The sequence below is a fragment of the Chiloscyllium plagiosum genome, unplaced genomic scaffold (assembly GCF_037043375.1).
Source record: "Chiloscyllium plagiosum isolate Xiang-an unplaced genomic scaffold, Cpla_swu_hap1 HiC_scaffold_38, whole genome shotgun sequence".
NCBI classification, from domain to species: Eukaryota; Metazoa; Chordata; class Chondrichthyes; order Orectolobiformes; family Hemiscylliidae; genus Chiloscyllium; species Chiloscyllium plagiosum.
Window position 1 is genome coordinate 22,940,067 of NW_028270176.1, and position 24,108 is coordinate 22,964,174.

The 24,108-nt window shown below is 44.1% G+C and overlaps 2 protein-coding genes across 2 annotated transcripts; both read right to left on the bottom strand.

Annotated features, from left to right (window-relative positions):
* Positions 1 to 9,806: 9,806 nt before the first annotated feature.
* Positions 9,807 to 20,490, bottom strand: LOC148139301 (uncharacterized). The gene is made up of 3 exons (XM_087980831.1): positions 20,435 to 20,490; positions 12,069 to 12,139; positions 9,807 to 10,729 (listed from the first exon to the last, which is right to left on the bottom strand). The coding sequence occupies exons 1-3, from the start codon at positions 20,488 to 20,490 to the stop codon at positions 9,807 to 9,809; spliced, it is 1,050 nt and encodes a 349-aa protein (XP_087836957.1).
* A 635-nt stretch (positions 20,491 to 21,125) lies between these two features.
* Positions 21,126 to 23,786, bottom strand: LOC148139302 (neuropeptides capa receptor-like). The gene is made up of 2 exons (XM_087980967.1): positions 23,669 to 23,786; positions 21,126 to 22,048 (listed from the first exon to the last, which is right to left on the bottom strand). Exons 1-2 carry the CDS (start codon positions 23,736 to 23,738, stop codon positions 21,126 to 21,128), a joined length of 993 nt encoding a protein of 330 aa, XP_087837093.1. The 5' UTR covers positions 23,739 to 23,786.
* Positions 23,787 to 24,108: the final 322 nt, after the last annotated feature.

The following is a 24,108-nucleotide window of genomic DNA, read 5'->3' on the forward strand; positions in this document are numbered from 1 at the left end:
CCTGGGTCCCTAGTGCTGTGAGGCAGCAGTGCTAACCACTGAGCCACCATGCCACCCTAAGTCACAAACCTGACTCAACCTTGAGTGTATGCAATGGCCCAGCCCTTTGGGGAACAGAAGTGCAATGGCGATCCAATGGCAGAGAAAGACGTCTTCATTGAAAGACCCTTTGTTTTTAATTGTGCCCCATCATTCGAGTTTCGAGGAGGAAGCACCTTCTCAGAGTCTTCGTTGTCGAGCTGCCTTAAGATCTTACATGTTGTTCTTAAAATGCCAGTGTGTATAAGGCCAATCTGCTCAACTTTTCCTCAGAGAAGAAACATTGAATTTAAGAACAGGATGAGGCCATTCCATTCAATATGGTCACGGCTGATCTTGCAAATCAGTCCCTTCTTGCTACTTTCTCCCTTTAATCCCACAATTTATGTTTTTGTATCAAAAACATCTTTCCTACATCTACTCTTTCTAATCTTGTTTGAATTTTCTATGAGATAGAGTCATACAGCACGGAAACAGAACCTTTGCTACAACCCATCTGCGCCAACCAGACATCCTAATCCTACCGAGATCTATTTGTCAGCATTTGGCCCATATCCCTCTAAACCTTCCTATTCATACACCAATCTAGATGCCTTTTAAAAATTGTAATTTTATCAGCCTCCGCAACTTGCTCTGGCTGCTCATTCCATACATGCACCAACCTCCGTGTGAAAAAGTTCCCTGTGAGGTGACTTTCAAGTCTATCCCCTCTCACCTTAAACCTATCCCCTCTAGTTTTGGACTCCCCCAGCCAAAGAAAAGGCCCTTGGCTATTCACCCTATCCATACCCTTCATAATTTTATAAACCCCTTAAAGATCAACCCTCAGCCTCTGAATTTCCAGGATAAAACATCCGAGTCCACTCAGCCGCTCCCTCTAACTCCCCTTAGATCTCCCCTGATTCTTCTAATCTCCAGTGAATATAATCTGAACTAATGTCATCTCTCCTCAATGTCAGTTCTGCCATCCCACAAAGCAGATTGGTAAATCTTTGCTGCATTCCCTCCATTGCTAGAACAATCTTTATCAGATGAGGCAACCAAATCACATGCAAATTTCCTATTGTGGTCTCACTAAGGCACCGTGCAGTTGCAGCAAGACATCCCTGCTCCTGTACTTGAATTCCCTCACTCCGAGGACCAATATACCATTTGTGTCAACGTAACATAGTTCCCAGCATCACTCATTCCAGGAATCAGTCTAGGAGCCTTCAGGTAGTCTGACAGGAGCCTGCTGTGTGAATGTTTAATGTGAGGAATCTGCGATTTTCTGAATGATGCCACTCGATACAGCCCATTTTGTGTGTATTTTATTTCTGTCTCTGTTTTTCATCCTGACCTTTGGGAAGTATGATGTTGCCTGAGCAGAGGGTCGTTGTACACTTTTCACTGTATTCCTGTACTCAAGTCCAAATCCGAATCCAAATCCAACCGGATGAAAGCAAACAGAAAGGACGGAGCTGACACTTTGGTAGCTGTGACATACAGGCATTAAAGCAGTGTGTTTATCAATTAACATTGGACAGAATAGCTTTGATTCTCACATTCATTGTCAATACTGAAAGATGTCAAACTTGACTGTTACAATCCTCAAACAACTTGATCATCTATAACAAACTACTGGAGAAATGCTGCCGGTCTGGCAGCATCTGTGCAGAGAGAAACAGAGTTAATGTTTCAAATCTGGTACTGGAACGCCATCCTGAATAGGAGGTATGTTGCAGTTTCCTCAATTTCTCTGCTTCAAAATGCTGGAAATCCTTCCCTTAGGGGCACTGTGGGTCCACCGACATTACATGGACTGCATTGGTTCAAGAAGGCAGCTCACCACCAACTTCTCAAGGTACAACTAGGGATTGGCAAGAAATGCTGGGCCCAGCCAGCGATGCCCATGTCTAGTGAATGAATACAATGCTAATTTTCAAGTTCAGCTGATGCTTCAACTCTTGTCAACAGCAACATTCCCACTGATTCCCTGGTTAGGAATCTTGAACAACCTGACCAGACACTTATCATACACCTGTGAGTCAGGTGGACTTTGGGCGGCATGATGGCACAGTGGTGAGCATTACTGCCTCACAGGGACTTGGGTTCAATTCTCACCTTGGGCAACTGTCTGTGTGGAGTTTGCACACTCTCACCGTATCTGCGTGGGTTTCCTCCGGGTGCTCCAGTTCCCTCTCCCAGTCCAAACATGTGCAGATTAGGTGAATTGGCCATGCTAAATTGCCCGCAGTGTGAGGGGAATGGGTCTGTGTGGGCTTGTTGGGTCAAAGGGCCTGTTTCCACACTGGAAGTAACCTAATCTAAAGAGAACTTGTCTTCGCACCCACTCTCCAATGGTCAGATCTGCCTTCAGTCACTGGGGATCTGCCTTTCTATTGGTTGGATCTACCTTCAGTCATGGGGGCTCTGCCTATCGAATGGTTGGACCTTCCTTCAATCACTGTGTCCTTTCCTCTGTATTGGTTAGACCTGCCTTCAGTCATTGGGACTCTCTCTGTCTATTAGATTAGATTAAGATTTTTTTTTTTAGATTAGATTTTAGATTATATTACTTTACAGTGTGGAAACAGGCCCTTCGGCCCAACAAGTCCACACCGACCCGCCGAAGCCCAACCCACCCATACCCCTACCCCTACATTTACCCCTTATCTAACACTACGGACAATTTAGCATGGCCAATTCACCTGGCCCTGCACATCTTTGGACTGTGGGAGGAAACCGGAGCACCCGGAGGAAACCCACGCAGACACGGGGAGAATGTGCAAACTCCACACAGTCGCCTGAGGCAGGAATTGAACTCGGGTCTCTGGCGCTGTGAGGCAGCAGTGCTAACCACTGTGCCACCGTGCCGCCCACGGTGGTTATTGGTTAAATCTGCCTTCAGTCACTGGGGTTCTGCCTCTCTAATGGTCAGAGCTTAATTCAGTTACTGGTACGTCCTCTCTATTGGTCGGATTTGTCTTTAATTTGCACCTCTCTCCCAATCTGCCTTCAGACACTTATTGCCTCTTACTCTATTGGTCAGTCCTGCCTTCAGTCACGACCTTTTCCTCATTCTATTGGTAAGACGTGCTGTCAGTCACCAGCCCTCTCCCTCTCTATTGGTCAGTGCTGCTTTAAGTCGCTGATCCGCACATCCACCAATATCATTTATTGTATCTGTTGCTCCCGATGTGGTCTCCTCTACATTGGGGAGACTGGACGCCACCGAGCAGAGCGCTTCAGGGAACATCTCCGGGACACCCGCACCAATATCAACCACACCGCCCTGTGGCCCAACATTTCAACTCCCCCTCCCACTCTACCGAGGACATGGAGATCCTGGGCCTCCTTCACCGCCACTCCCTCACCACCAGACGCCTGGAGGAAGAATGCCTCATCTTCCGCCTCGGAACACTTCAACCCCAGGGCATCAATGTGGACTTCACCAGTTTCCTCATTTCCCCTTCCCCCCACCTCACCCTAGTTCCAAACTTCCAGCTCAGCACTGCCCCCATAACTTGTCCTACCTGCCTATCTTTCTTTCCACCTATCCACTCCACCCTCCTCCCTGACCTATCACCTCCATCTCCACTCCCACTCACCTATTGTACTCTATGCTACTTTCTCCCCACCCCCACCCTCCTCTAGCCTATCTCTCCACCCTTCAGCCTCTCTGCCTTTATTCCTGATTAAGGGCTTTTGCCCGAAACGTCAATTTTGCTGCTCCTCGGATGCTGCCTGAACTGCTGTGCTCTTCCAGTACCACTAATCCAAAATCCTCTCTCTCGATTGGTCAAGTCTGCTCTTTAGGTGGACCTAAATTGGCCATTCTCTCGTTCTATTGGTCAAGGCTGCCCTCAGTCACAGATATGCCAATGCACTATTGGTTAATCTCACTTTCAGTCATCCGTCCTCTCCCTCTCTATTGGTTAATACTGCTATCAGTCAACATTTCTCTCCCTCTCTGTTGGGGAACACATCACAAACTCACTGGCAGAGGGAGGGAACCCCAGCATGTGGTGACGTCACAAACCTCTGCTGAAATCTAGAGGAACAACATCCCATCTTCAGATTGGATACTTTACAAACTTCTGGACTTAGTATTGAGTTCAACACCTTCAAGTTGTGAACTCACTTCCATCCCTTTCCTTTCTTTTAGCTTTCCTCGTTACATTCCTCAGTCACCATGTCTTCTCTCCTCAGTCCCCATCCCAGTGGGGCTGTCTCCCCCATCCCAGTCTGGGTTGTGCCATTCTCACATTCCCACCACTCAGTCTGAATTATCAACACCCTTTCTCCCCCAGCACTCCAAGACCCATTCCCCCACTATAGCATAGATGCTGACCCCTCCACACATCACCTCAGTGATGATGAGGAGTCATCTAGTCTCGAAAAGTCAGCTGGTACTCTCTCCACGGATGCTGTGACCTCCAGCATTTGTTGTTTTCAGCATAGATTCCAGCATCTGCAGTAATTTGCCGTCACAAGTCTCCACCGACACGTCGAACATTTGGGGTGACAAGAAACGGAGCGACCCTTCAAAGTGAGTGCCCCCTCCCCAGATTTACTCAGTGAAGCCCCAACTGTAAGTGAACCTGTAATGGTTTATTTATTAATTACAATACACTTTCATTCTGAGTGCGACCCAATTCCAAGTGACCCAATGGAATGAAAACACACAACAGGGGGGTTAGGAAAAGGCCAGAGCGGTGGCACATTGTTTGTTGTTTGGTTTGTTTTTGTTTTATTTGGGCCTGTGGCTGAATCTTGCCAAAATTGGGGACGTGACAACTGCTGTCCCTGAGGGATGTGTGAGCACCTGGTCCCCATTCACAACCATGTCGCCATGACAACAGCTACCAGGATGGAGAGAGAAATCACGGCACCTGTGAGCAAATGGAAGTATCATCACGTGATCCCAATTGAGTGGCAGGCACCACCTTAATGGGCTGAACGGACTGACTTATATTTTCTACCTCCCTCCTCTTGGACCAGTGGGTGGTTTTACTTTTAAGAGGAGGAATCTACCAAAACACTTGGGTTTGGAAGAAAGTCTCTGGACTAAACTGAGAGAGAGAGAGAGAGAGAGAGAGAGAGAGAGAGTGACAGTGAGTTAGAGTTAGAGAGAGAGAGAGAGAGAGAGAGAGAGAGAGTGTTACACAGAGAGAGACAATGATGGTGAGTGACACAGGGAGAGGAAGAGAAAGCCAGTGAGTTACTGAGAGAGAGTGATAGTTACAGAGAGAGAGAGAGAGAGAGAAACAGTGAATTATATAGAGAGAGAGAAACAGTGAATTTCAGAGAGAGAGAAACAGTGAATTTCAGAGAGAGAGAAACAGTGAATTTCAGAGAGAGAAACAGTGAATTTCAGAGAGAGAGAAACAGTGGATTACAGAGAGAGAGAAACAGTGAATTATAGAGAGAGAGAGACAGTGAATTACAGAGAGAGAGAGAGAGAGACAGTGAATTACAGAAAGAGAGAGAGAGCAAGACAGTGGGTTACACAGAGAGGGAGTGATAGTGAGATCCACAAAGAGAAAGATAGAGAAAGACAGTGAGTTACACAGAAATACAGACAGACAGTGAGTTCCGTTGAGAGTGAGAGAGGGAGACAGACAGACAGAGTAACACAGAGAGAAAACGACAGTGAGTTACACAGAGAGAAAGACAGGCAGGTATACAGAAAGAATGTGCAAATCTTCTATGACACCTTGATGTGATTTGTTGTAGTCACATGCACCTAAGTACAGTGAAAAGCTTTGTTTTGTGAGCAGTACAGGCAGATCAATGCGTACAAGGACATACAGATCATACAGTGCTTAGACAGAGCGAGGAATACAAGGTTACACTGCACAGGAGATTCACAAAGCAAGATCAACATGAGCAAAATCAATATTATTTGAATTTAGAGCATGAATTCATCAGTCTAATAATCACAGGGGAGAAACTGTTCCTGAACCTGCTGGGAACTGAGTACAGACGTCCCTATCTTCTGCCTGACGAAAGACATTGTAGGAGAGCGTTACTGGGTTGGGAGGGGGCTTTGATGACGTTGGCAGCCTTTCCCTGACAACGAGAAGTGTAAATGGAGTCCATGGATAGGAGGTTAGCTTCCATGATGGTCTGGGCTGTGATCACAATCTTCGGGTCATGGACAGTGCAGTTGCCGTACCAGGCCACCACACACCCAGACAGTGTGCTTTCGATGGGGCATCTGTAAATGTTAGTGAGGGTCATTATGGACATGCTGAATTTCCTAAGCCACCTGAGGGAGAGGAGATGTGATTGTGTCTCCTTGACCGTCACATCTATGTGGTAGGTCCAGGACAGGTTGTCGGTTATCATCGCTCTGAGGAAATTGATGCTCTCAACCTCCGTTCCGTTGATGTAGACGAGTGTGTGTCCTCCTTTCTTCCTGAAGTCAATGATCAGATACCATTTCACAACTTGGGTCAGAAACTTTATTGAACCAAAAGACTTGTTGGATTGTTAATCTTTAATTAATAGTTAACATGGTAAAATCTCATTTTGGTAAAGTCTCATTTTGGGAAAATGTGATTTAGATTCCTGAATCCAAGTTTACTTTTGAGAGCGAGCAGGAAGAGAGCTTCGGGAATGTTTTACATCTAAACAGTTGGAGTGGGGTCTGTAATGCACTGCCTGGGAAGTGAGTTGAGGTGGGGAACCTCGCAAACTTTAAATTATCATTTAGCTGAGCACTTGAACGACGCAACATTCAAGGCTTCGGGCCTTCAGCTGGGAGGTGGGAGTAGTGTAGGTAGTCATGTAGTTTTGGCAGGACAGACTTGATGATGTGTTCCAGCAGTGTAAGTGAGAGAAAGAGAGGACAGCCTGAGTGATATATATATATCTATTTATATATATATAAATAGAAACTGAGGTAGAAAGGCGAGATCGAAAGGCAGAGAGATTAATAAGGATAAATAGAAAGGCAAACAGAAAAAAAGACAGTTATATGGAGTCATTGTGCTGTACAGCACAGAAACGGACCTTTCGGACAATATGTCCATGCCGACCTGATATCCCAACCCAATCTAGTCCCACCTGCCAGCACCCGGCCCATATCCCTCCAAACCTTTCCTATTCATATACGTATCCAAATGCCTTTTAAATGTTGCAATTATACCAGCCTCCACCATTTCCTCTGGCGGCTTATTCCATACACAAACCACCCTCTGCGTGAAAAAGTTGCCCCTTAGGTCTCTTTTATATCTTTCCCCTCTCACCTGAAACCTATGTCCTCTAGTTCTGGACTCCCCACCTCAGGGAAGAGACTTTGTCTATTTATCCTATCCATGCCCCTCATGATTTTATAAAACTCTATAAGGTCACCCCTCTCCCTCCGACGCTCCAGGGAAAACAGCCCTAGCCTCGGAGAGTTATAAAGGCAGGCACATTGATAAGAGAGATAGAAAAACAGAAACCAAAGGGCATCCTCTGTACTGTATGTTTCTATAATCAATGCAACATTTAAACATTTAAGCGTATTTAAGGTAATGGGAGTTTTGGATTTCCAATGTGTTTTTACCAAAGAGTTTGAGTCATAGTTGTGTCACACATTTTATCACAAGCAAAGCTTCTCGTTCTGGAATGAAAGCAAAACAAAACTGCTGCATGAAGCTGCCCGTGTGCAAAAGCAAATATTTAAAAACAATGTTAAGAGTCTGGGAATACGCCTTGTTGCTAATTACCTCTCATTTCACAATGTCCACATGGAGCCTGAGGCTGTGTTATTGTATGTACCATTGTGGATTGAACACTAGGCGACGCTGCTCTCTGCTTGTGTCGTTGCCATCGGGTCCGTCCCTCCAGTCACCAACAGAGGGCAGTGTTTTAACACTTCCAAAACAGATGGGAAACAAGTTTGAGAAATTTCTCCACCCCTTCACAACTCAGCTCCTTTCGCTTTTATCTTCTCGCTTTCTCTCTCTGTTCATCCCTTTATATTCTGCATTCCCTGTCTCTCTACATTTCTCTCTCTATTTATCGTTCTCTCTGTCTTTTTATCTTTATCTGTCTCATTGCCTTTCTATCCCTCTTTACCTATCCCATACATGCCTATCTCTTTACCTCTCTCTGCTTTTCCATCTCTGTAGCAGGCTGTCTGCCATTCTCTCTCTTTGGCTGAGTCTCTGCTTTTCAATCTCTCTGTCTTCTTATTTCTCTGTTCTATCTTGCAGTAACCATCTTTCTTCATTTCTCTCAATCTGTATGTCTTTATCTCTTTATCTGTCTCTCTGCCTTTCCGTCCTTCACTATGTGTTTATCATCCTTTCCATCTCTCTAAATCATTTCTCTCTCCCTTTCTCCCTCTAGCTATCTCTGTGCCTTTGTATCACTCTTTACTTTTCCCTCCTCCTTTCTGTTTGTCTTATCTGTTTCTTTTGTCTTTCTATCACTTATTATCCCTCTTCCTGCCTCTCTCTCTCCTGTTACATATTTGTGGTTCTTGCAGTTCTCTTTTTCTCTTGCCCTGTGCCTGAGCAGATCCCCCAAACTCCGGCCTCACATTTTCCAGTTTGGAACCAAAGCAGACATCAGCAACAGCAGAAGCCATCAGTGTCCATTGGGAAAATGAGTGAGATTGTCTACTCAGGGTATCCCCAAGGTAGGTAGGGAATGCTGGGGAGCCAAATACGGCCCCTCGCCCACCCCAACAAGTCCCTCTGTTTTGTTTAAATGGGGAGAGTGAGCAGGGGAGAAGGAATCGATGTCTCGTGTTGAGCAGGAAGTGTTTTCTGGGGAAACAGGACAACAATTGAATGAGCAGTGACCGAACTCAGAAACTCTGTGAGCTTCAGTTAAAACAGTTGCTTCAAAAGAGATGTGACCGAGAAAGCAGCAATCAGCTGTTTTTAACCCTTCTCAAAAGTTGGCTGAGGGACAGGAGATTATCCCAATGCCATCCAATTCAAAGTTTGAGTCATGTATCTGATTTCCAATGATCCTGAGAGTGGAAGATTTGGGGCAATCACCTGGATCTTCTCAGCAGTAGCAATGATCCCCAGATTGTCATTGGTCTGATCAATATCACAACCTCCACAGGATCCCAATGCCTACCTCTGGCCCACACCCAATCTAACGATCTTGAAACTGGAAGGTTTGACCCCTGACATTGAGGAGACATCTTTGTGTTGTTCATACCTTTCAGTGGAAATGTCTTCCACAGCAATTCTCTTCACTTTCCTCATTTCCATCATAATTTCATCTGAGATGAGGAGCAATTTCTTCATCCAGACAGGAGAGAGCCTGTGGAGGTCCTTGCCTCAAAACCAAAACAGTCAAAGCCAAAACAGTGGCTGTTTCAGGAAGGGGATAGATATAGTTCTGTGGGCGAAAGGGATCAAAGGTTATGGGGTAGAAAGCAAGAACAGGGGACTGACGTGGATGTTCACCATAATTATGTTGAATGTTGGAGCAAGCTTGAAGGGCTGAATAGCCTACTCCTCCTCCTATTATATTTGTACTCTGTTCAATCCATATGCTATTTTGCAACTCTCTGTGAACGTATGTGTGTGTGTCTGAATCTGAATGTCTGTGTGAGAGAGAGAGAGAGAGAAAGTGTGTGAGTGTCTCTTTGTGTGTGAGAGAGGTAACAACTGTGTGTATGAGTGTGTGTGTGTGAGAGAGAGGTAGTAACTGTGTGTGGGAGAGGGAGTGTGTGTGTGTGTGAACGCACATTCCAATGGAGGGAGTTTCTTCTCTCTGTTGGATCTTAAACTGTTCGTTGGTGAGAAGGAGAAAAACAAGGGAGAAGGTTACAAGCGTGTCCCCATGACTGTTGACAGAAATGTAATGATGTGATTAAATGGGTATTTCACCCCGTTCTTCAGCTCCTCTCTGAATTTAGTCTGGGTCACAACATAAATACCTGTGTTAGTGCAAGTACTGAGTACTTGCAACATCTTTGATGTGCGGTATCTGGTGTCGTTCGGGTCAGTATAGGAGTAATACGGTATCATATCTGCAATTCGCCGGTAAATGATGTACACAATGTGTAACACCCATAACAGGATGAAACTGCCTGAAATGCTCAAGAGTAAAATAATGGATTTCCTACGATTCTTCATCTCTGGATCATTGTGCTCATCTCTGTAGCTTTTGCCCCGAAGTCCTCTTCGAACTTTACTTGCTACTGAAATGTGTCTGACTGTCAAAACATTGAGCAGCAGAATTAAAAAGAAAGGGATACAAGGTGTTAACATGTAATGAATCAGTTCTAACGCAGCCCATCCAGGGGATGTGTGGAAGCTTGGTTTAGTGACACAATTCCAGGGAACATTACCAATTACATATTCTGGTTCCTTTACAAAGCACCAAGGGACAGACTCCAAACAGCCCAGCAGGGTCACTGTTGCTATATCCACAGTCGTGATTTTCTTGGTGCAATATTTTGTTTTCAGATTCTCGCAACAAATGGCCACAAATCGATCCATGGTGAAAGCAACTGTGAGCCACACAGAAACAACAGTGGCTGCCATGGGTGAAAAATAAATGACAATGCAGAGAGGAGTAATGAAAATGAAGGAATCTGCAAAATAAATTGAGGCTGACCACCTCAATAAGGGATCGGTGATAACAACAAGAAGATCGGTAGCTGCCATTCCCACAAGGTAGCAAGTGATACATGGCGAGAGACCACACTTGCCTTGGCATTGGATCGCAATGGCCACCAGGCTAACTATCAGAGAGAGAAGGAGAGCGGAAAAGATCAATCAGCAGCTACACATTTAGTTTTGTCTTCACATTCTGTACCCTGATCACCAGTCTAATATCCAAATCCAGCCAAACAATAAAGTCTCTATTAATGTTTCAGTGCTTCTCCAGATGCTCCAAGCTTCTACCTCTGCCTGCACAATTTTCATTTAATCTGCACGCATGGAATGAAGACAATCTAAACTGTCTTCTAGATATCAACCCAATAAACTAATGCTCCTCAAATTTTAGTGTACTGTGTATGATCCCTGTTGAGAAGAAACAAAAACAAAGATCCAAACATACCAAACTGTCCAAGGAGAAAGGAAAACCAATGGACAAAGTTTCCTTTATCTAACTTTTATACTAATATCCAAAGAAAAGTCAATATATATTAAACATGAATTCATGGCAAATTGCAGTAAGTTAATGGTTAACAGGTTGACAACTCAGCATGTATGTGACAAATTACAGCCATAATGTCTGTCAAGACAGTCCTGAAGAAGGGTTACACCCGAAATGTCAACTTCTCCACCTCCTAATGCTGCCTGGCCTGCTGTGTTCTTCCGACCTACTGCCTGTATATTTAAGACTCTAACTTCAGTGCCTTTCCTTGCAAGATATGGTTTCCCAAAAAACAGATCTAAATTAAAATGTGTTCCATGTGTACTTTCTTTGACACAATGGTACATTTCACAGAGGCTGTGAGTCTATTCCCCTTCACTCTTGGCTGCATACATCAATTGAGACTTCCTTTTTCTGAACTGTCAGTGGAGACATTATGCACTGTGGGCCAATTCACAGCTCTCATTTGTTTGAAAGTAACAGAAACAGTGAAAACTTTGACTTGCATATCACCCACTCCAACAGCCAGCCTTCGATTCTCATTTTCCAATTACATCACCATCTTCTTCCAGCAGAAAATTCACTTATCAGAACAGTTTTTTCAGAGATTGATGAGGCACCACGTCTTATATGGATTTATCAAAACACCTGTTCTCTGTGATAAAGGTTGATTTAAAAAGTTACACTGCGGTTAACCCCAGAAAGTGAAATTATTAATACTTCCTGGTGGTCTGATTCCTGCTCTTAACACAGATATGTAATTCCAATATGTTCAGGGAGAGAAGGACCCTGCAACAATACCAACCTTTAATCAGCAAAGACAACTATCAATACAGTTGTCCTGTCAAAATTGAAACAGCAGCAAATATGTTATCATCCAACTGTTGGACAGACCAGATGGCTGTCTAAAACAGTCAAATATAATGTCAGGAACAGCCAACAATAGATTTACAATACTATTAAATGTGATAACAGCTTACCAGGATCTCCAACAGCTGAAATTAATGGATAATAAACACGCCTTATCTCCCATAATACAGAAGAGCCATTTCTGTGAAAAACAGTGATTTCTATTGGTTTGTGCCCAAGACTCTGACAAGATCTCACGCTGATCCACTCTGATAGGTTTATATGGAGAATAAATCTCCACTGGCATTGTTATTCACCTGTTCATTTAGATTATTTACAAGAAATTGAATAAACACATTACCTTACCAGACTCGTCTCTGATGTGGTGAATGGAGAACAACTATTTCACAGTCCAGAAGCTATTGCTAGGGATTATCTCAGTAATGAAGCTGGAATCAGTTCATTTACTAATTTCATGTAATCTACAAGAGCAAATTCACTATCATCGATACAATTATAAATGTGACAGATTTCTCCACTCTCCAACTTTATCAGGGACCCCAACATTCATGCTTCCCTTTGTGCTACAGGTTTCCATTCACAATACCAAGTCACTACAATGGGAACAGATTGAGTCCACATTCAGCACTTCAGTGGCTGAATAGCTGAGTGCAATAATAGAGGATTGCCAAGTGTCCTCTATCTCTTTTTCGGGATTATATGAGTGAAGGTGTGAATGGGTGGGCTGGTAGGCTGACAGCTGAATGTGTTGGTACGTGTATCAGGTCATGGGGGTGAGTTGGCAGGAAGGTTGAGGTGCAGGTGGGTGACTGGGTTGAGAAGTAGGTGAGAGGGTAGGTAGATGCAGTGGCAGGTAGGTGAGGGGATAGATGGACAGTCAGGTCAGGTGGCTGTCAGGTTGTGGAGCTCATCACATCTCACAGGTGAGATGGTTGGTCATACCATCATGGTTAGATATGTCGGGGTGCAGTCTGGTCTTTTAGGTAAAAACAATGACTACAGATGCTGGAAAGCAGAGTCGAGATTAGAGTGGTACTTGAAAAGCACAGCAGTTCAGGCAGCATCAGAGGAGCAGTAAAATCGATGTTTCGGGCAAAAGCCCTTCATCAGGAATACAGGCAGAGAGCCTGAAGGATGGAGAGATAAATGAGAGGAGGGTGGGGGTGGGGAGAAAGTAGCATAGACTACAATAGGTGAGTGGGGGAGGGAATGAAGGTGATAGGTCAGGGGGAGGATGGAGTGGATAGGTGGAAAAGAAGATAGGCAGGTAGGACAAGTCATGGGGACAGTGCTGAGTTGGAAGTTTGGAAATGAGGTGAGGTGGGGGAAGGGGAAATGAGGAAACTGGTGAAGTCCACATTGATGCCCTGGGTTGAAGTTTTCCAAGGTGGAAGATGAGGTGTTCTTCCTCCAGGTGTCTGATGGTGAGGGAGCAGCGGTGAAGGAGGCCCAAGACTCTGGGATACCCGCACCAATCAACCACACCGCCCTGTGGCCCAACATTTCAACTCCCCCTCCCACTCTGCCGAGGACATGGAGGTCCTGGGCCTCCATCACAGCCGCTCCCTCACCACGCGTTCATAATCATCTGATCAAAGAAATTCCACCTCTTCTTCAGTTTTGCCGACATGGAGACAGAGGTTGTTCTCATTGCGCCATGTTACCAAGTCCTCTATCTTCCTTGTTGTTGGATATCTAGGTGTTGGATTTGGAGAAGCCATATTCTGTTAAAATAAGGCAGGATCTAGCCAAAATAGTCTGGGAACAGCTAGTTGAGTGTAAATCTGCAGCACAGCGGTTCGAGTTATTGGGCAAGAGACAGGCCCAACATGTTCCCTCTGGGCGAAATGTGGGAACAACAACCCCAGAGAACACTGGATGTTTCAGAATAATCAGGAGTGGATAAAACGTAAACGAGGGATGCATAATAGTGACAGTGGAATCCACCTAACCTGCACATCATGAGGTTGTGGGAGAAAACATACAGACTACTGGAAGAATGTGCAAACTCTACACAATAGCCTGAGGCTGGAATTGAACCTGGATCCCTAGTGCTGTGAGGCAGCAGTGCTAACCACTGAGCCACCATGCCACCCTAAATCATAAACTTGACTCAACCTTGAGTGTATGCAATGGCCCAGCCCTTTGGGGAACAGAAGTGCAATGGTGATTCAATGGCAGAGAAAGACAAGTCTTCATTGAAAGACCTTTTGTTTTTAACTGTGCCCCATCATTCTAGTTTCGAGGAGGAAGAACCCTCTCAGAGTCTTCGTTGTCGAGCTGCCTTAAGATCTTATATGTTGTTCTTAAAATGCCAGTGTGTATAAAGCCAATCTGCTCAACTCTTCCTCAGAGAAGAAACATTGACTGTAAGAACAGGATGAGGCCATTCCATTCAATATGGTCACAGCTGATCTTGCAAATCAGTCTCCTCTTGCTACTTTCTCCCTTTAATCCCACGATTTATGTTTTTGTATCAAAAACATCTTTCCTAGATCTACTCTTTCTAATCTTGTTTGAATTTACTATGAGATAGAGTCATACAGCATGGAAACAGACCCTTTGCTACAACCCATCTGCACCAACCAGACATCTTAATCCTACCGAGATCTATTTGTCAGCATTTGGCCCATATCCCTCTAAACCTTCCTATTCATACACCAATCTAGATGCCTTTTAAAAATTGTAATTTTATCAGCCTCCACAACTTCCTCTGGCTGCTCATTCCATACATGCACCAACCTCCGTGTGAAAAAGTTCCCTGTGGGGTCCCTTTCAAGTCTATCCCCTCTTACCTTAAACCTATCCCCTCTAGTTTTGGACTCCCCAGCCAAGGCAAAGGCCCTTGGCTATTCACCCTATCTATACCCTTCTTGATTTTATAAACTCCTGTAAGATCAACCCTCAGCCTCTGAATTTCCAGGGTAAAACATCCGAGCCTACTCAGCCACTCCCCATAACACCCCTTAGATCTCCCCTTATTCTTCTAATCTCCAGTGAATACAATCCGAACCAATGTAATCTCTCCTCAAATGTCAATTCTGCCATCCCAGGAAGCAGATTGGTAAATCTTTGCTGCACTCCCTCCATTGCCAGAACATTCTTTCTCAGATGAGGAGACAAAATCCACACGCAAATTTCCTGTTGTGGTCTCACTAAGGCACCGTGCAGTTTCAGCAAGACATCCCTGCTCCTGGACTTGAATTCCCTCACTCCGAGGACCAATATACCATTTGTGTCAACGTAACATAGTTCCCAGCATCCCTCATTCCAGGAATCAGTCTAGGAGCCTTCAGGTAGTCTGACAGGAGCCTGCTGTGTGAATGTTTAATGTGAGGAATCCGAGATTTTCTGAATAATGCCACTCGATACAGCCCATTTTGTGTGTATTTTATTTCTGTCTCTGCTTTTCATCCTGACCTTTGGGGAGTATGATGTTGCTGGAGTATAGCAACTTTGTACAATTTTCACTGTATTCCTGTACTCAAGTCCAAATCAAAATCCAACCGGATGAAAGCAAACAGAAAGGACGGAGCTGACACTTTGGTAGCTGTGACATACAGGCATTAAAGCAGTGTGTTTATCAATTAACGTTGGACAGAATACTTTTGATTCTCACATTCATTGTCAATATGGAAAGAGGTCAAACTTGACTGTGACAATCCTCAAACAACTTGATCATCTATAACAAACTACTGGAGAAATGCTGCCGGTCTGGCAGCATCTGTGCAGAGAGAAACAGAGTTAATGTTTCAAATCTGGTACTGGAATGCTATCCTGAATCAGAGGTATGTTGCAGTTTCCTCAATTTCTCTGCTTCAAAATGCTGGAAATCCTTCCCTTAAGGGCACTGTGGGTCCACCGACATTATATGGACTGCATTGGTTCAAGAAGGCAGCTCACCACCATCTTCTCAAGGTGCAACTAGGGATTGGCAAGAAATGCGGGGCCCAGCCAGCGATGCCCATGTCTGGTGAATGAAGACAATGCTAATTTTCAAATTCAGCTGATGCTTCAACTCTTGTCAACAGCAACATTCCCACTGATTCCCTGGTTAGGAATCTTGAACTACCTGACCAGACACTTATCATACACCTGTTGATTAGGTGGACTTTGGGTGGCACGGTGGTTAGCACTACTGCCTCACGGGACCTGGGTTCAATTCCAGCCTCGGGCAACTGCCTGTGTAGAGTTTGCACATTCTCCCCGTGTCTGCGTGGGTTTCCTTCGGGTGCTCTGGTTTCCTCCCACAGACCAAAGATGTGCAGGTTAGGTGAATTGGCCATGCTGAATTGCCCGTAGTGTTAGGTGAAGATTGGAATGGGTCGGTGTGGGCATGTTGGGCCGAAGGGCCTGTTTCCACACTGCAAATAATCTAATCTTTAAATTGAACTTGAACACTCACTCTCCAATGGTCAGATCGGCCCTCAGTCACTGCGGCTCTGCCTCTCTATTGGTCAGAGCTTAATTCAGTTACCGGTACGTCCTCTCTATTGGTCGGATTTGTCTTTAATTGGCACCTCTCTCCCAATCTGTTGGCAAATCCTGCCTTCAGACACTTATTGCCTCTCACTCTATTGGTCAGTCCTGCCTTCAATCACCGCTGTTTCCTCATTCTATTGGTAAGACGTACCTTCAGTCACTAGCCCCCTTCCTCTTTATTGGTCAGTACTGCCTGCGGTCACCATCCTTTCTCCAGTCTATTGGTGAGACGTGCCTTCAGTCTTCAACCTTCTCCCTCTCTATTGGTCAGTGCTGCTTTAAGACGCTGGTCCGATGTTTCGACAGGTCAGTGTACTCACCGTCGTCAGTCCTCTCTATCGATTGGTCAAACCTGGCCTTTAGGTGGACCGTAAATCGACCGTTCCCTATTTCTATTGGTCAAGAATGCCCTCAAACACAGGTATACGCGCTATTGGCTAATCTCACCTTCAGTTATCTGTCCTCTCCCTCTCTATTGGTTAGTCCTGCTATCAGTCAACGTTTCTCTCCCTCTCTATTGGTGAATACATCACAAACTCACTGGCAGAGGGTGGGAACTCCAGCATGTGGTGACGTCACAAACCTCTGCTGAAATCTCGAGGAACAGCATCCCATCTTCAGGTTGGACACTTTACAAACTTCTGGACTTAGTATTGAGTTCAACACCTTCAAATTGTGAACTCACTCCCATCCCTTTCCTTTCTTTCAGCTTTCCTTGTTACATTCCTCAGTCACCATGTCCTCTCTCCTCAGTCCCCATCCCAGTGGGACTGTCTCCTCCATCCCAGTCTGGGTTGTGCCATTCTCACATTCCCACCACTCAATCTGAATTATCAACACCCTTTCTCCCCCAGCACTCCAAGACCCATTCCCCCACTATAGCAGAGATGCTGCCCCCTCCACACTTCACATTGTAGGAGAACGTTACTGGGTTGGGAGGGAGATTTGATGACGTTGGCAGCCTTTCCCTGACAACGAGAAGTGTAAATGGAGTCCATGGATAGGAGGTTGGATTCCATGATGGTCTGGGCTGTGATCACAATCTTCAGCTCATGGACAGAACAGTTGCCGTACCAGGCCACTACACACCCAGACAGTGTGCTTTCGATGGGGCATCTGTAAATGTTAGTGAGGGTCATTATGGACATGCCGAATTTCCTAAGCCACCTGAGGGAGAGGAGATGTGATTGTGTCTCCTTGACCGTCACATCTATGTGGTAGGTCCAGGACAGGTTGTCAGTTATCATCGCTCTGAGGAAATTGATGCTCTCAACCTCCGTTTCGTTGATGTAGACGAGTGTGTGTCCTCCTTTCTTCCTGAAGTCAATGATCAGATACCATTTCACAACTTGGGACAGAAACTTTAATGAACCAAAAGTCTTGTGGGATTGTTAATCTTTAAATAATAGTTAACATGGTAAAATCTCATTTTGGTAAAGTCTCATTTTGGGAAAATGTAATTTAGATTCCTGAATCCAAGTTTACTTTTGGGAGCGAACAGGAAGAGAGCTTCGGGAATGTTTTACATCTAAACAGTTGGAGTGGGGTCTGTAATGCACTGCCTGGGAGGGGAGTTGAGATTGGGGAACCTCGCAAACTTTAAATTATCATTTAGCTGAGCACTTGAACGACGCAACATTCAAGGCTTCGGGCCTTCAACTGGGTGGTGGGAGTAATGTAGGTAGTTTTGGCAGGACAGACTTGATGATGTGTTCCAGCAGTGTAAGCGAGAGAAAGAGAGGACAGCCTGAGTGATATATATATATGTATATATAAAAATAGAAACTGAGGTAGAAAGGCGAGATCGAAAGGCAGAGAGATTAATAAGGATAGATAGAAAGGCAAACAGAAAAAAAGACAGTTATACGGAGTCATTGTGATGTACAGCACAGAAACGGACCTTTCGGACAATATGGCCATGCCGACCTGATATCCCAACCCAATCTAGATCCACCTGCCAACACCTGGCCCATATCCCTCCAAACCTTTCCTATTCATATACGTATCCAAATGCCTTTTAAATGTTGCAATTATACCAGCCTCCATCACTTCCTCTGGCAGCTCATTCCATACACGGACCACCCTCTGCGTGAAAAAGTTGCCCCTTAGGTCTCTTTTATATCTTACCCCTCTCACCCGAAACCTATGCCCTCTAGTTCTGGACTCCCCACCCCAGGGAAGAGACTTTGTCTATTTATCCTATCCATGCCCCTCATGATTTTATAAAGCTCTATAAGGTCACCCCTCTCCCTCCGACGCTCCAGGGAAAACAGCCCTCGTCTCGGAGAGTTATAAAGGCAGGCATATTGATAAGAGAGATAGAAAAACAGAAACCAAAGGGCATTATCTATACTGTATGTTTCTATAATCAATGCAACATTTAAACATTTAAGCCTATTTAAGGTAATGGGAGTTTTCGATTTCCAATGTGCTTTTACCAAAGATTTTGAGTCATAGTTGTATCACACATTTTATCACAGGCAAATATTTAAAAACAAGTTAAGATTCTGGCAATATGTCTTGTTGCTGATTACCTCTCATTTCACAATGTCCACATTGAGCCTGAGGCTGTGTTATTGTATGTACCATTGTGGATTGAACACTACGCGACGCTGCCTTCTGCTTGTGTCGTTGCCATCGGGTCCGTCCCTCCAGTCACCAACAGAGGGCAGTGTTTTAACACTTCCAAAACAGGAGGGAAACAAGTTTGAGAAATTTCTCCATCACTTCACAACTCAGCTCCTTTCGCTTTTATCTTCTCGCTATCTCTCTCTGTTCATCCCTTTATATTCTGCGTTCCCTGTCTCTACATTTCTCTCTCTATTTATCGATCTCTCTGTCTTTTTATCTTTATCTGTCTCATTGCCTTTCTATCCCTCTTTACCTATCCCATACATTCCTATCTCTTTACCTATCTCTGCTTTTTCATCTCTTTAGCAGGCCCTCTGCTATTCTCTCTTTCTTGCTGAGTCTCTGCTTTTCAATCTCAGTTTCTCTGTTTTCTTATTTCTCTGTTCTATCTTGTATTTCTCTGTAACCATCTTTCTTCCTTTCTCTCAATCTGTATGTCTTTATCTCTTTATCTGTCTCTCTGCCTTTCCGTCCTTCACTATATGTTTATCTTCCTTTCCATCTCTCTAAATCAGTCTCTCTCCCTTCCTCCCTCTCGCTTTGTCTGTGCCGTTGTATCGCTCTTTACTTTTCTCTCCTCCTTTCTGTTTCTCTTCTCTGTTTCTTTTGTCTTTCTATCACTTATTATCCCTCTTCCTGCCTCTCCCTCTCCTGTTACATATTTGTGGTTCTTGCAGTCCTCTTTTTCTCTTGCCCTGTGCCTGAGCAGATCCCCCAAACTCCGGCCTCACATTTTCCAGTTTGGAACCAAAGCAGACATCAGCAACAGCAGAAGCCATCAGTGTCCATTGGGAAAACGAGTGAGATTGTCTACTCAGGGTATCCCCAAAGTAGGTAGGGAATGCTCGGGAGCCAAATACGGCCCCTTGCCCACCCCAACAAGTCCCTCTGTTTTGTTTAAATGGGGAGAGTGAGCAGGGGAGAAGGAATCGATGTCTCGTGTTGAGCAGGAAGTGTTTTCTGGGGAAACAGGACAATTGAACGAGCAGTGACCGAACTCAGGAACTCTGTGAGCTTCAGTTAAAACAGTTGATTCAAAAGAGATGTGACCGAGAAAGTAGCAATCAGCTGTTTTGAACTCTTCCCAAAAGTTGGCTGAGGGACAGGAGATGATCCCAATGACATCCAATTCAAAGTTTGAGTCATGTATCTGATTTCCAATGATCCTGAGGGTGGAAGATTTGGGACAATCATCTGGATCTTCTCAGCAGCAGCAATGATCCCCAGATTGTCATTGGTCTGATCAATATCACAACCTCTACAGGATCCCAATGCCTACCTCTGGCCCACACCCAATCTAACGATCTTGAAACTGGAAGGTTTGACCCCTAACATTGAGGAGACATCTTTGTGTTGTTCATACCTTTCAGTGGAAATGTCTTCCACAGCAATTCTCTTCACTTTCCTAATTTCCTTCATAATTTCATCTAAGATGAGGAGAAATTTCTTCAACCAGGCAGGAGAGAGCCTGTGGAGTTCTTTGCCTCAAAAAAAACAGTCAAAGCCAAAACAGCGACTATTTCAGGAAAGGGATAGATATAGTTCTGTGGGCTAAAGGGATCAAAGGTTATGGGGTAGAAAGCAAGAATAGGGGACTGAGGTGGATGTTCAGCCATAATTATCTTGAATGGTGGAGCAGGCATGAAAGGCTGAATGGCCTACTCCTGCTCCCATTATATTTGTGCTGTGTTCAATCCATATATTATTCTGCAATATTTTGTGAATGTATGTGTTTGTGTCTGAATCTGAATGTCTGTGTGAGAGAGAGAGAGAAAGTGTGTGTGTCTCTTTGTGTGTGAGAGAGGTAGTAACTGTGTGTGTGGGAGAGAGGGAGTTTGTGTGTGTGTGTGAGAGAGAGTGTGTGTGTGTGAGAAAGGGAGAGTGTGTGTGAGGAGTGTGTGTGGGTATGATGAGTGTGAGAGAGAGGGAGTGTGTGTGAGAGAGGGAGTGTGTGTGTGAACACACATGGTGCAGACATTCCAATGGAGCGTGTTTCTTCTCTCTGTTGGATCTAAACTGTTCATTGCTGAGAGGGAGAAAAACAAGGAAGAAGGCTACAAGCTTGTCCCTGTGACTGTTGACAGAAATTTAACGATGAGATTAAATGGGTATTTCACCCCGTTCTTCAGCTCCTCTCTGAATTTAGTCTGGGTCACAACATAAATACCTGTGTTAGTGCAAGTACTGAGTACTTGCAACATCTTTGATGTGCGGTATATGGTGTCGTTCGGGTCAGTATAGGAGTAATACGGTATCATATCTGCAATTCGCCGGTAAATGATGTACACAATGTGTAACACCCATAACAGGATGAAACTGCCTGAAATGCTCAAAAGTAAAATAATGGATTTCCTACGACTCTTCATCTCTGGATCATTGTGCTCATCTCTGTAGCTTTTGCCCCGAAGTCCTCTTCGAACTTTACTTGCTACTGAAATGTGTCTGACTGTCAAAACATTGAGCAGCAGAATTAAAAAGAAAGGGATACAAGGTGTTAAAATGTAATGAATCAGTTCTAACGCAGCCCATCCAGGGGATGTGTGGAAGCTTGGTTTTGTGATACAATTCCAGGGAACATTACCAATTACATATTCTGGTTCCTTTACAAAGCACCAAGGGACAGACTCCAAACAGCCCAGCAGGGTCACTGTTGCTATAACCACAGCCGCGGTTTTCTTGGTGCAATATTTTGTTTTCAGCTTCTCGCAACAAATGGCCACAAATCGATCCATGGTGAAAGCAACTGTGAGCCACACAGAAACAACAGTGGCTGCCACGGCTGAAAAATAAATGACAATGCAGAGAGGAGTAATGAAAATGAAGGAATCTGCAAAGTAAATTGAGGCTGACCACCTCAATAAGGGATCAGTGATAACAACAAGAAGATCGGTAGCTGCCATTCCCACAAGGTAGCAAGTGATACATGGCGAGAGACCACACTTGCCTCGGCATAGGATTACAATGGCCACCAGGTTAACTATCAGAGAGAAGGAGAGAGGAAAAGATCAATCAGCAGCTACACATTTAATTTTGTCTTCACATCCTGCACCCTGTTCACCAGTCTAATAACCAAATCCAGCCAAACAGTGAAGTCTCTATCAATGTTTCAGTGCTTCTCCAGATGCTCCAAGCTTCCACCTCTGCCGGCACAATTTTCATTTAATCTGCACGCATGGAATGAAGACAATCTAAACTGTCTTCTAGATATCAACCCAATAAACTAACGCTCCTCAAATTTTAGAGTGTACTGTGTATGATCCCTGTTGAGAAGAAACAAAAACAAAGATCCAAACATACCAAACAGTTCAATGGGAAAGGAAAACCAATGACAAAGTTTCCTTTATCTAACTTTTATACTAATATCCAAAGCAAAGTCAATATATATTAAACATGAATTCATGGCAAATTGCAGTAAGTTAATGGTTAACAGGTAGACAACTCAGCATATATGTGACAAATTACAGCCATAATGTCAGTCAAGACAGTCCTGAAGAAGGGTTACACCCGAAATGTTGACTTCTCCATCTCCTCATGCTGCCTGGCCTGCTGTGTTCTTCTGGCCTACTGCCTGTATATTTAAGACTCTAACTTCAGTGCCTTTCCTTGCAAGATATGGTTTCCCAAAGACCAGATGTAAATTAAAAGGTGTTCCATGTGTACTTTCTTTGACACAATGGTACATTTCAAAGAGGCTGTGAGTCTACTCCCCTTCACTCTTGGCTGCATACATCAATTGAGACTTCCTTTTTCCGAACTGTCAGTGGAGACATTATGCACTGTGGGCCAATTCACAGCTCTCATTTGTTTGAAAGTAACAGAAACAGTGAAAACTTTGACTTGCATATCACCCACTCCAACAGCCAGCCTTCGATTCTCATTTTCCAATTACATCACCATCTTCTTCCCTTGCAAAAACCCACTTTCAGGGATCCATATTACACACCTTCCCTAGCACGGGAATGTTGGGTTTTCAGACCCTTTGCTCTGAACTCATACACACCAGGGCCTGTGAATATTTCAACCCAATGTTTTTTACAGAAATCGACATAACCTGCAATATAATGCATGATCAATAATGATGGAAAAGTTATCAATCACTTCGGTTCCATATATCAGGATAAACCTCACCCTCAGAAAACATATCCAGCTCAACAATGCCCGATGCCCACCTCCTCCATTATAAACAGCAGAAAATTCACTTATCAGAACACTTTATCACAGAGAATAGGTGTTTTGATAAATCCATATAAGACGTGGTGCCTCATCAATCTTTGAAACAACGCTGATTTAAAAACTTACACTGCGGTTAACCCCACAAAGTAAAATTATTAACACTTCCTGGTGGTCTGATTCCTGCTCTTAACACAGATATGTAATTCCAATACGTTCAGGGAGAGAAGGACCCTGCAATAATACCAACTTTTAATCAGCAAAGACAACTATCAATATGGCGTGGTCCTGTCAAAATTGAAACAGCAGCATATATGTTATCATCCAACTGTTGGACAGACCAGATGGCTGTCTAAAACAGTCAAATGTAATGTCAGGAACAGCCAACAATAGATTTACAACACTATTAAATGTGATAACATCTTACCAGGAACTCCAACAGCTGAAATTAAAGGATAATAAACACGTCTTATCTCCCATAATACAGAATAGCCCATTTCTGTGAAAAACAGTGATTTCTATTGGTTTGTGCCCAAGACTCTGACAAGATCTCACGCTGATCCACTCTGATAGGTTTTATATGGAGAATAAATCTCCACTGACATTGTTATTCACCTGTTCATTTAAATTATTTACAAGTAATTGAACAAACACATTACCTCACCAGACTCGTCTCTGATGTGGTGAATGGAGAACAATTATTTCATGGTCCAGAAGCTATTGCTTGGGATTATCTCAGTAATGAAGCTGGAATCAGTTCATTTACTAATTTCATGTAATCTTCAGGAGCAAATTCACTGCCATCGATACAATTATAAATGTGACAGATTTCTCCACTCTTCAACTTTATCAGGGACCCCAACATTC

Coding starts and splice junctions, on each gene's coding strand:
- LOC148139301 (XM_087980831.1), bottom strand. CDS start 20,490: ATGAAGGAAATTAGGAAAGTGAAGAGAATTGCTGTGGAAGACATTTCC. Junction 12,140..20,434: donor GAAGACATTTCCACTGAAAG/GTATGAACAACA, acceptor TGTTTTTCACAG/AAATGGCTCTTCTGTATTAT. Junction 10,730..12,068: donor TTCAGCTGTTGGAGATCCTG/GTAAGCTGTTAT, acceptor TCTCTCTGATAG/TTAGCCTGGTGGCCATTGCG.
- LOC148139302 (XM_087980967.1), bottom strand. CDS start 23,738: ATGGGCTATTCTGTATTATGGGAGATAAGACGTGTTTATTATCCTTTA. Junction 22,049..23,668: donor TTCAGCTGTTGGAGTTCCTG/GTAAGATGTTAT, acceptor TCTCTCTGATAG/TTAACCTGGTGGCCATTGTA.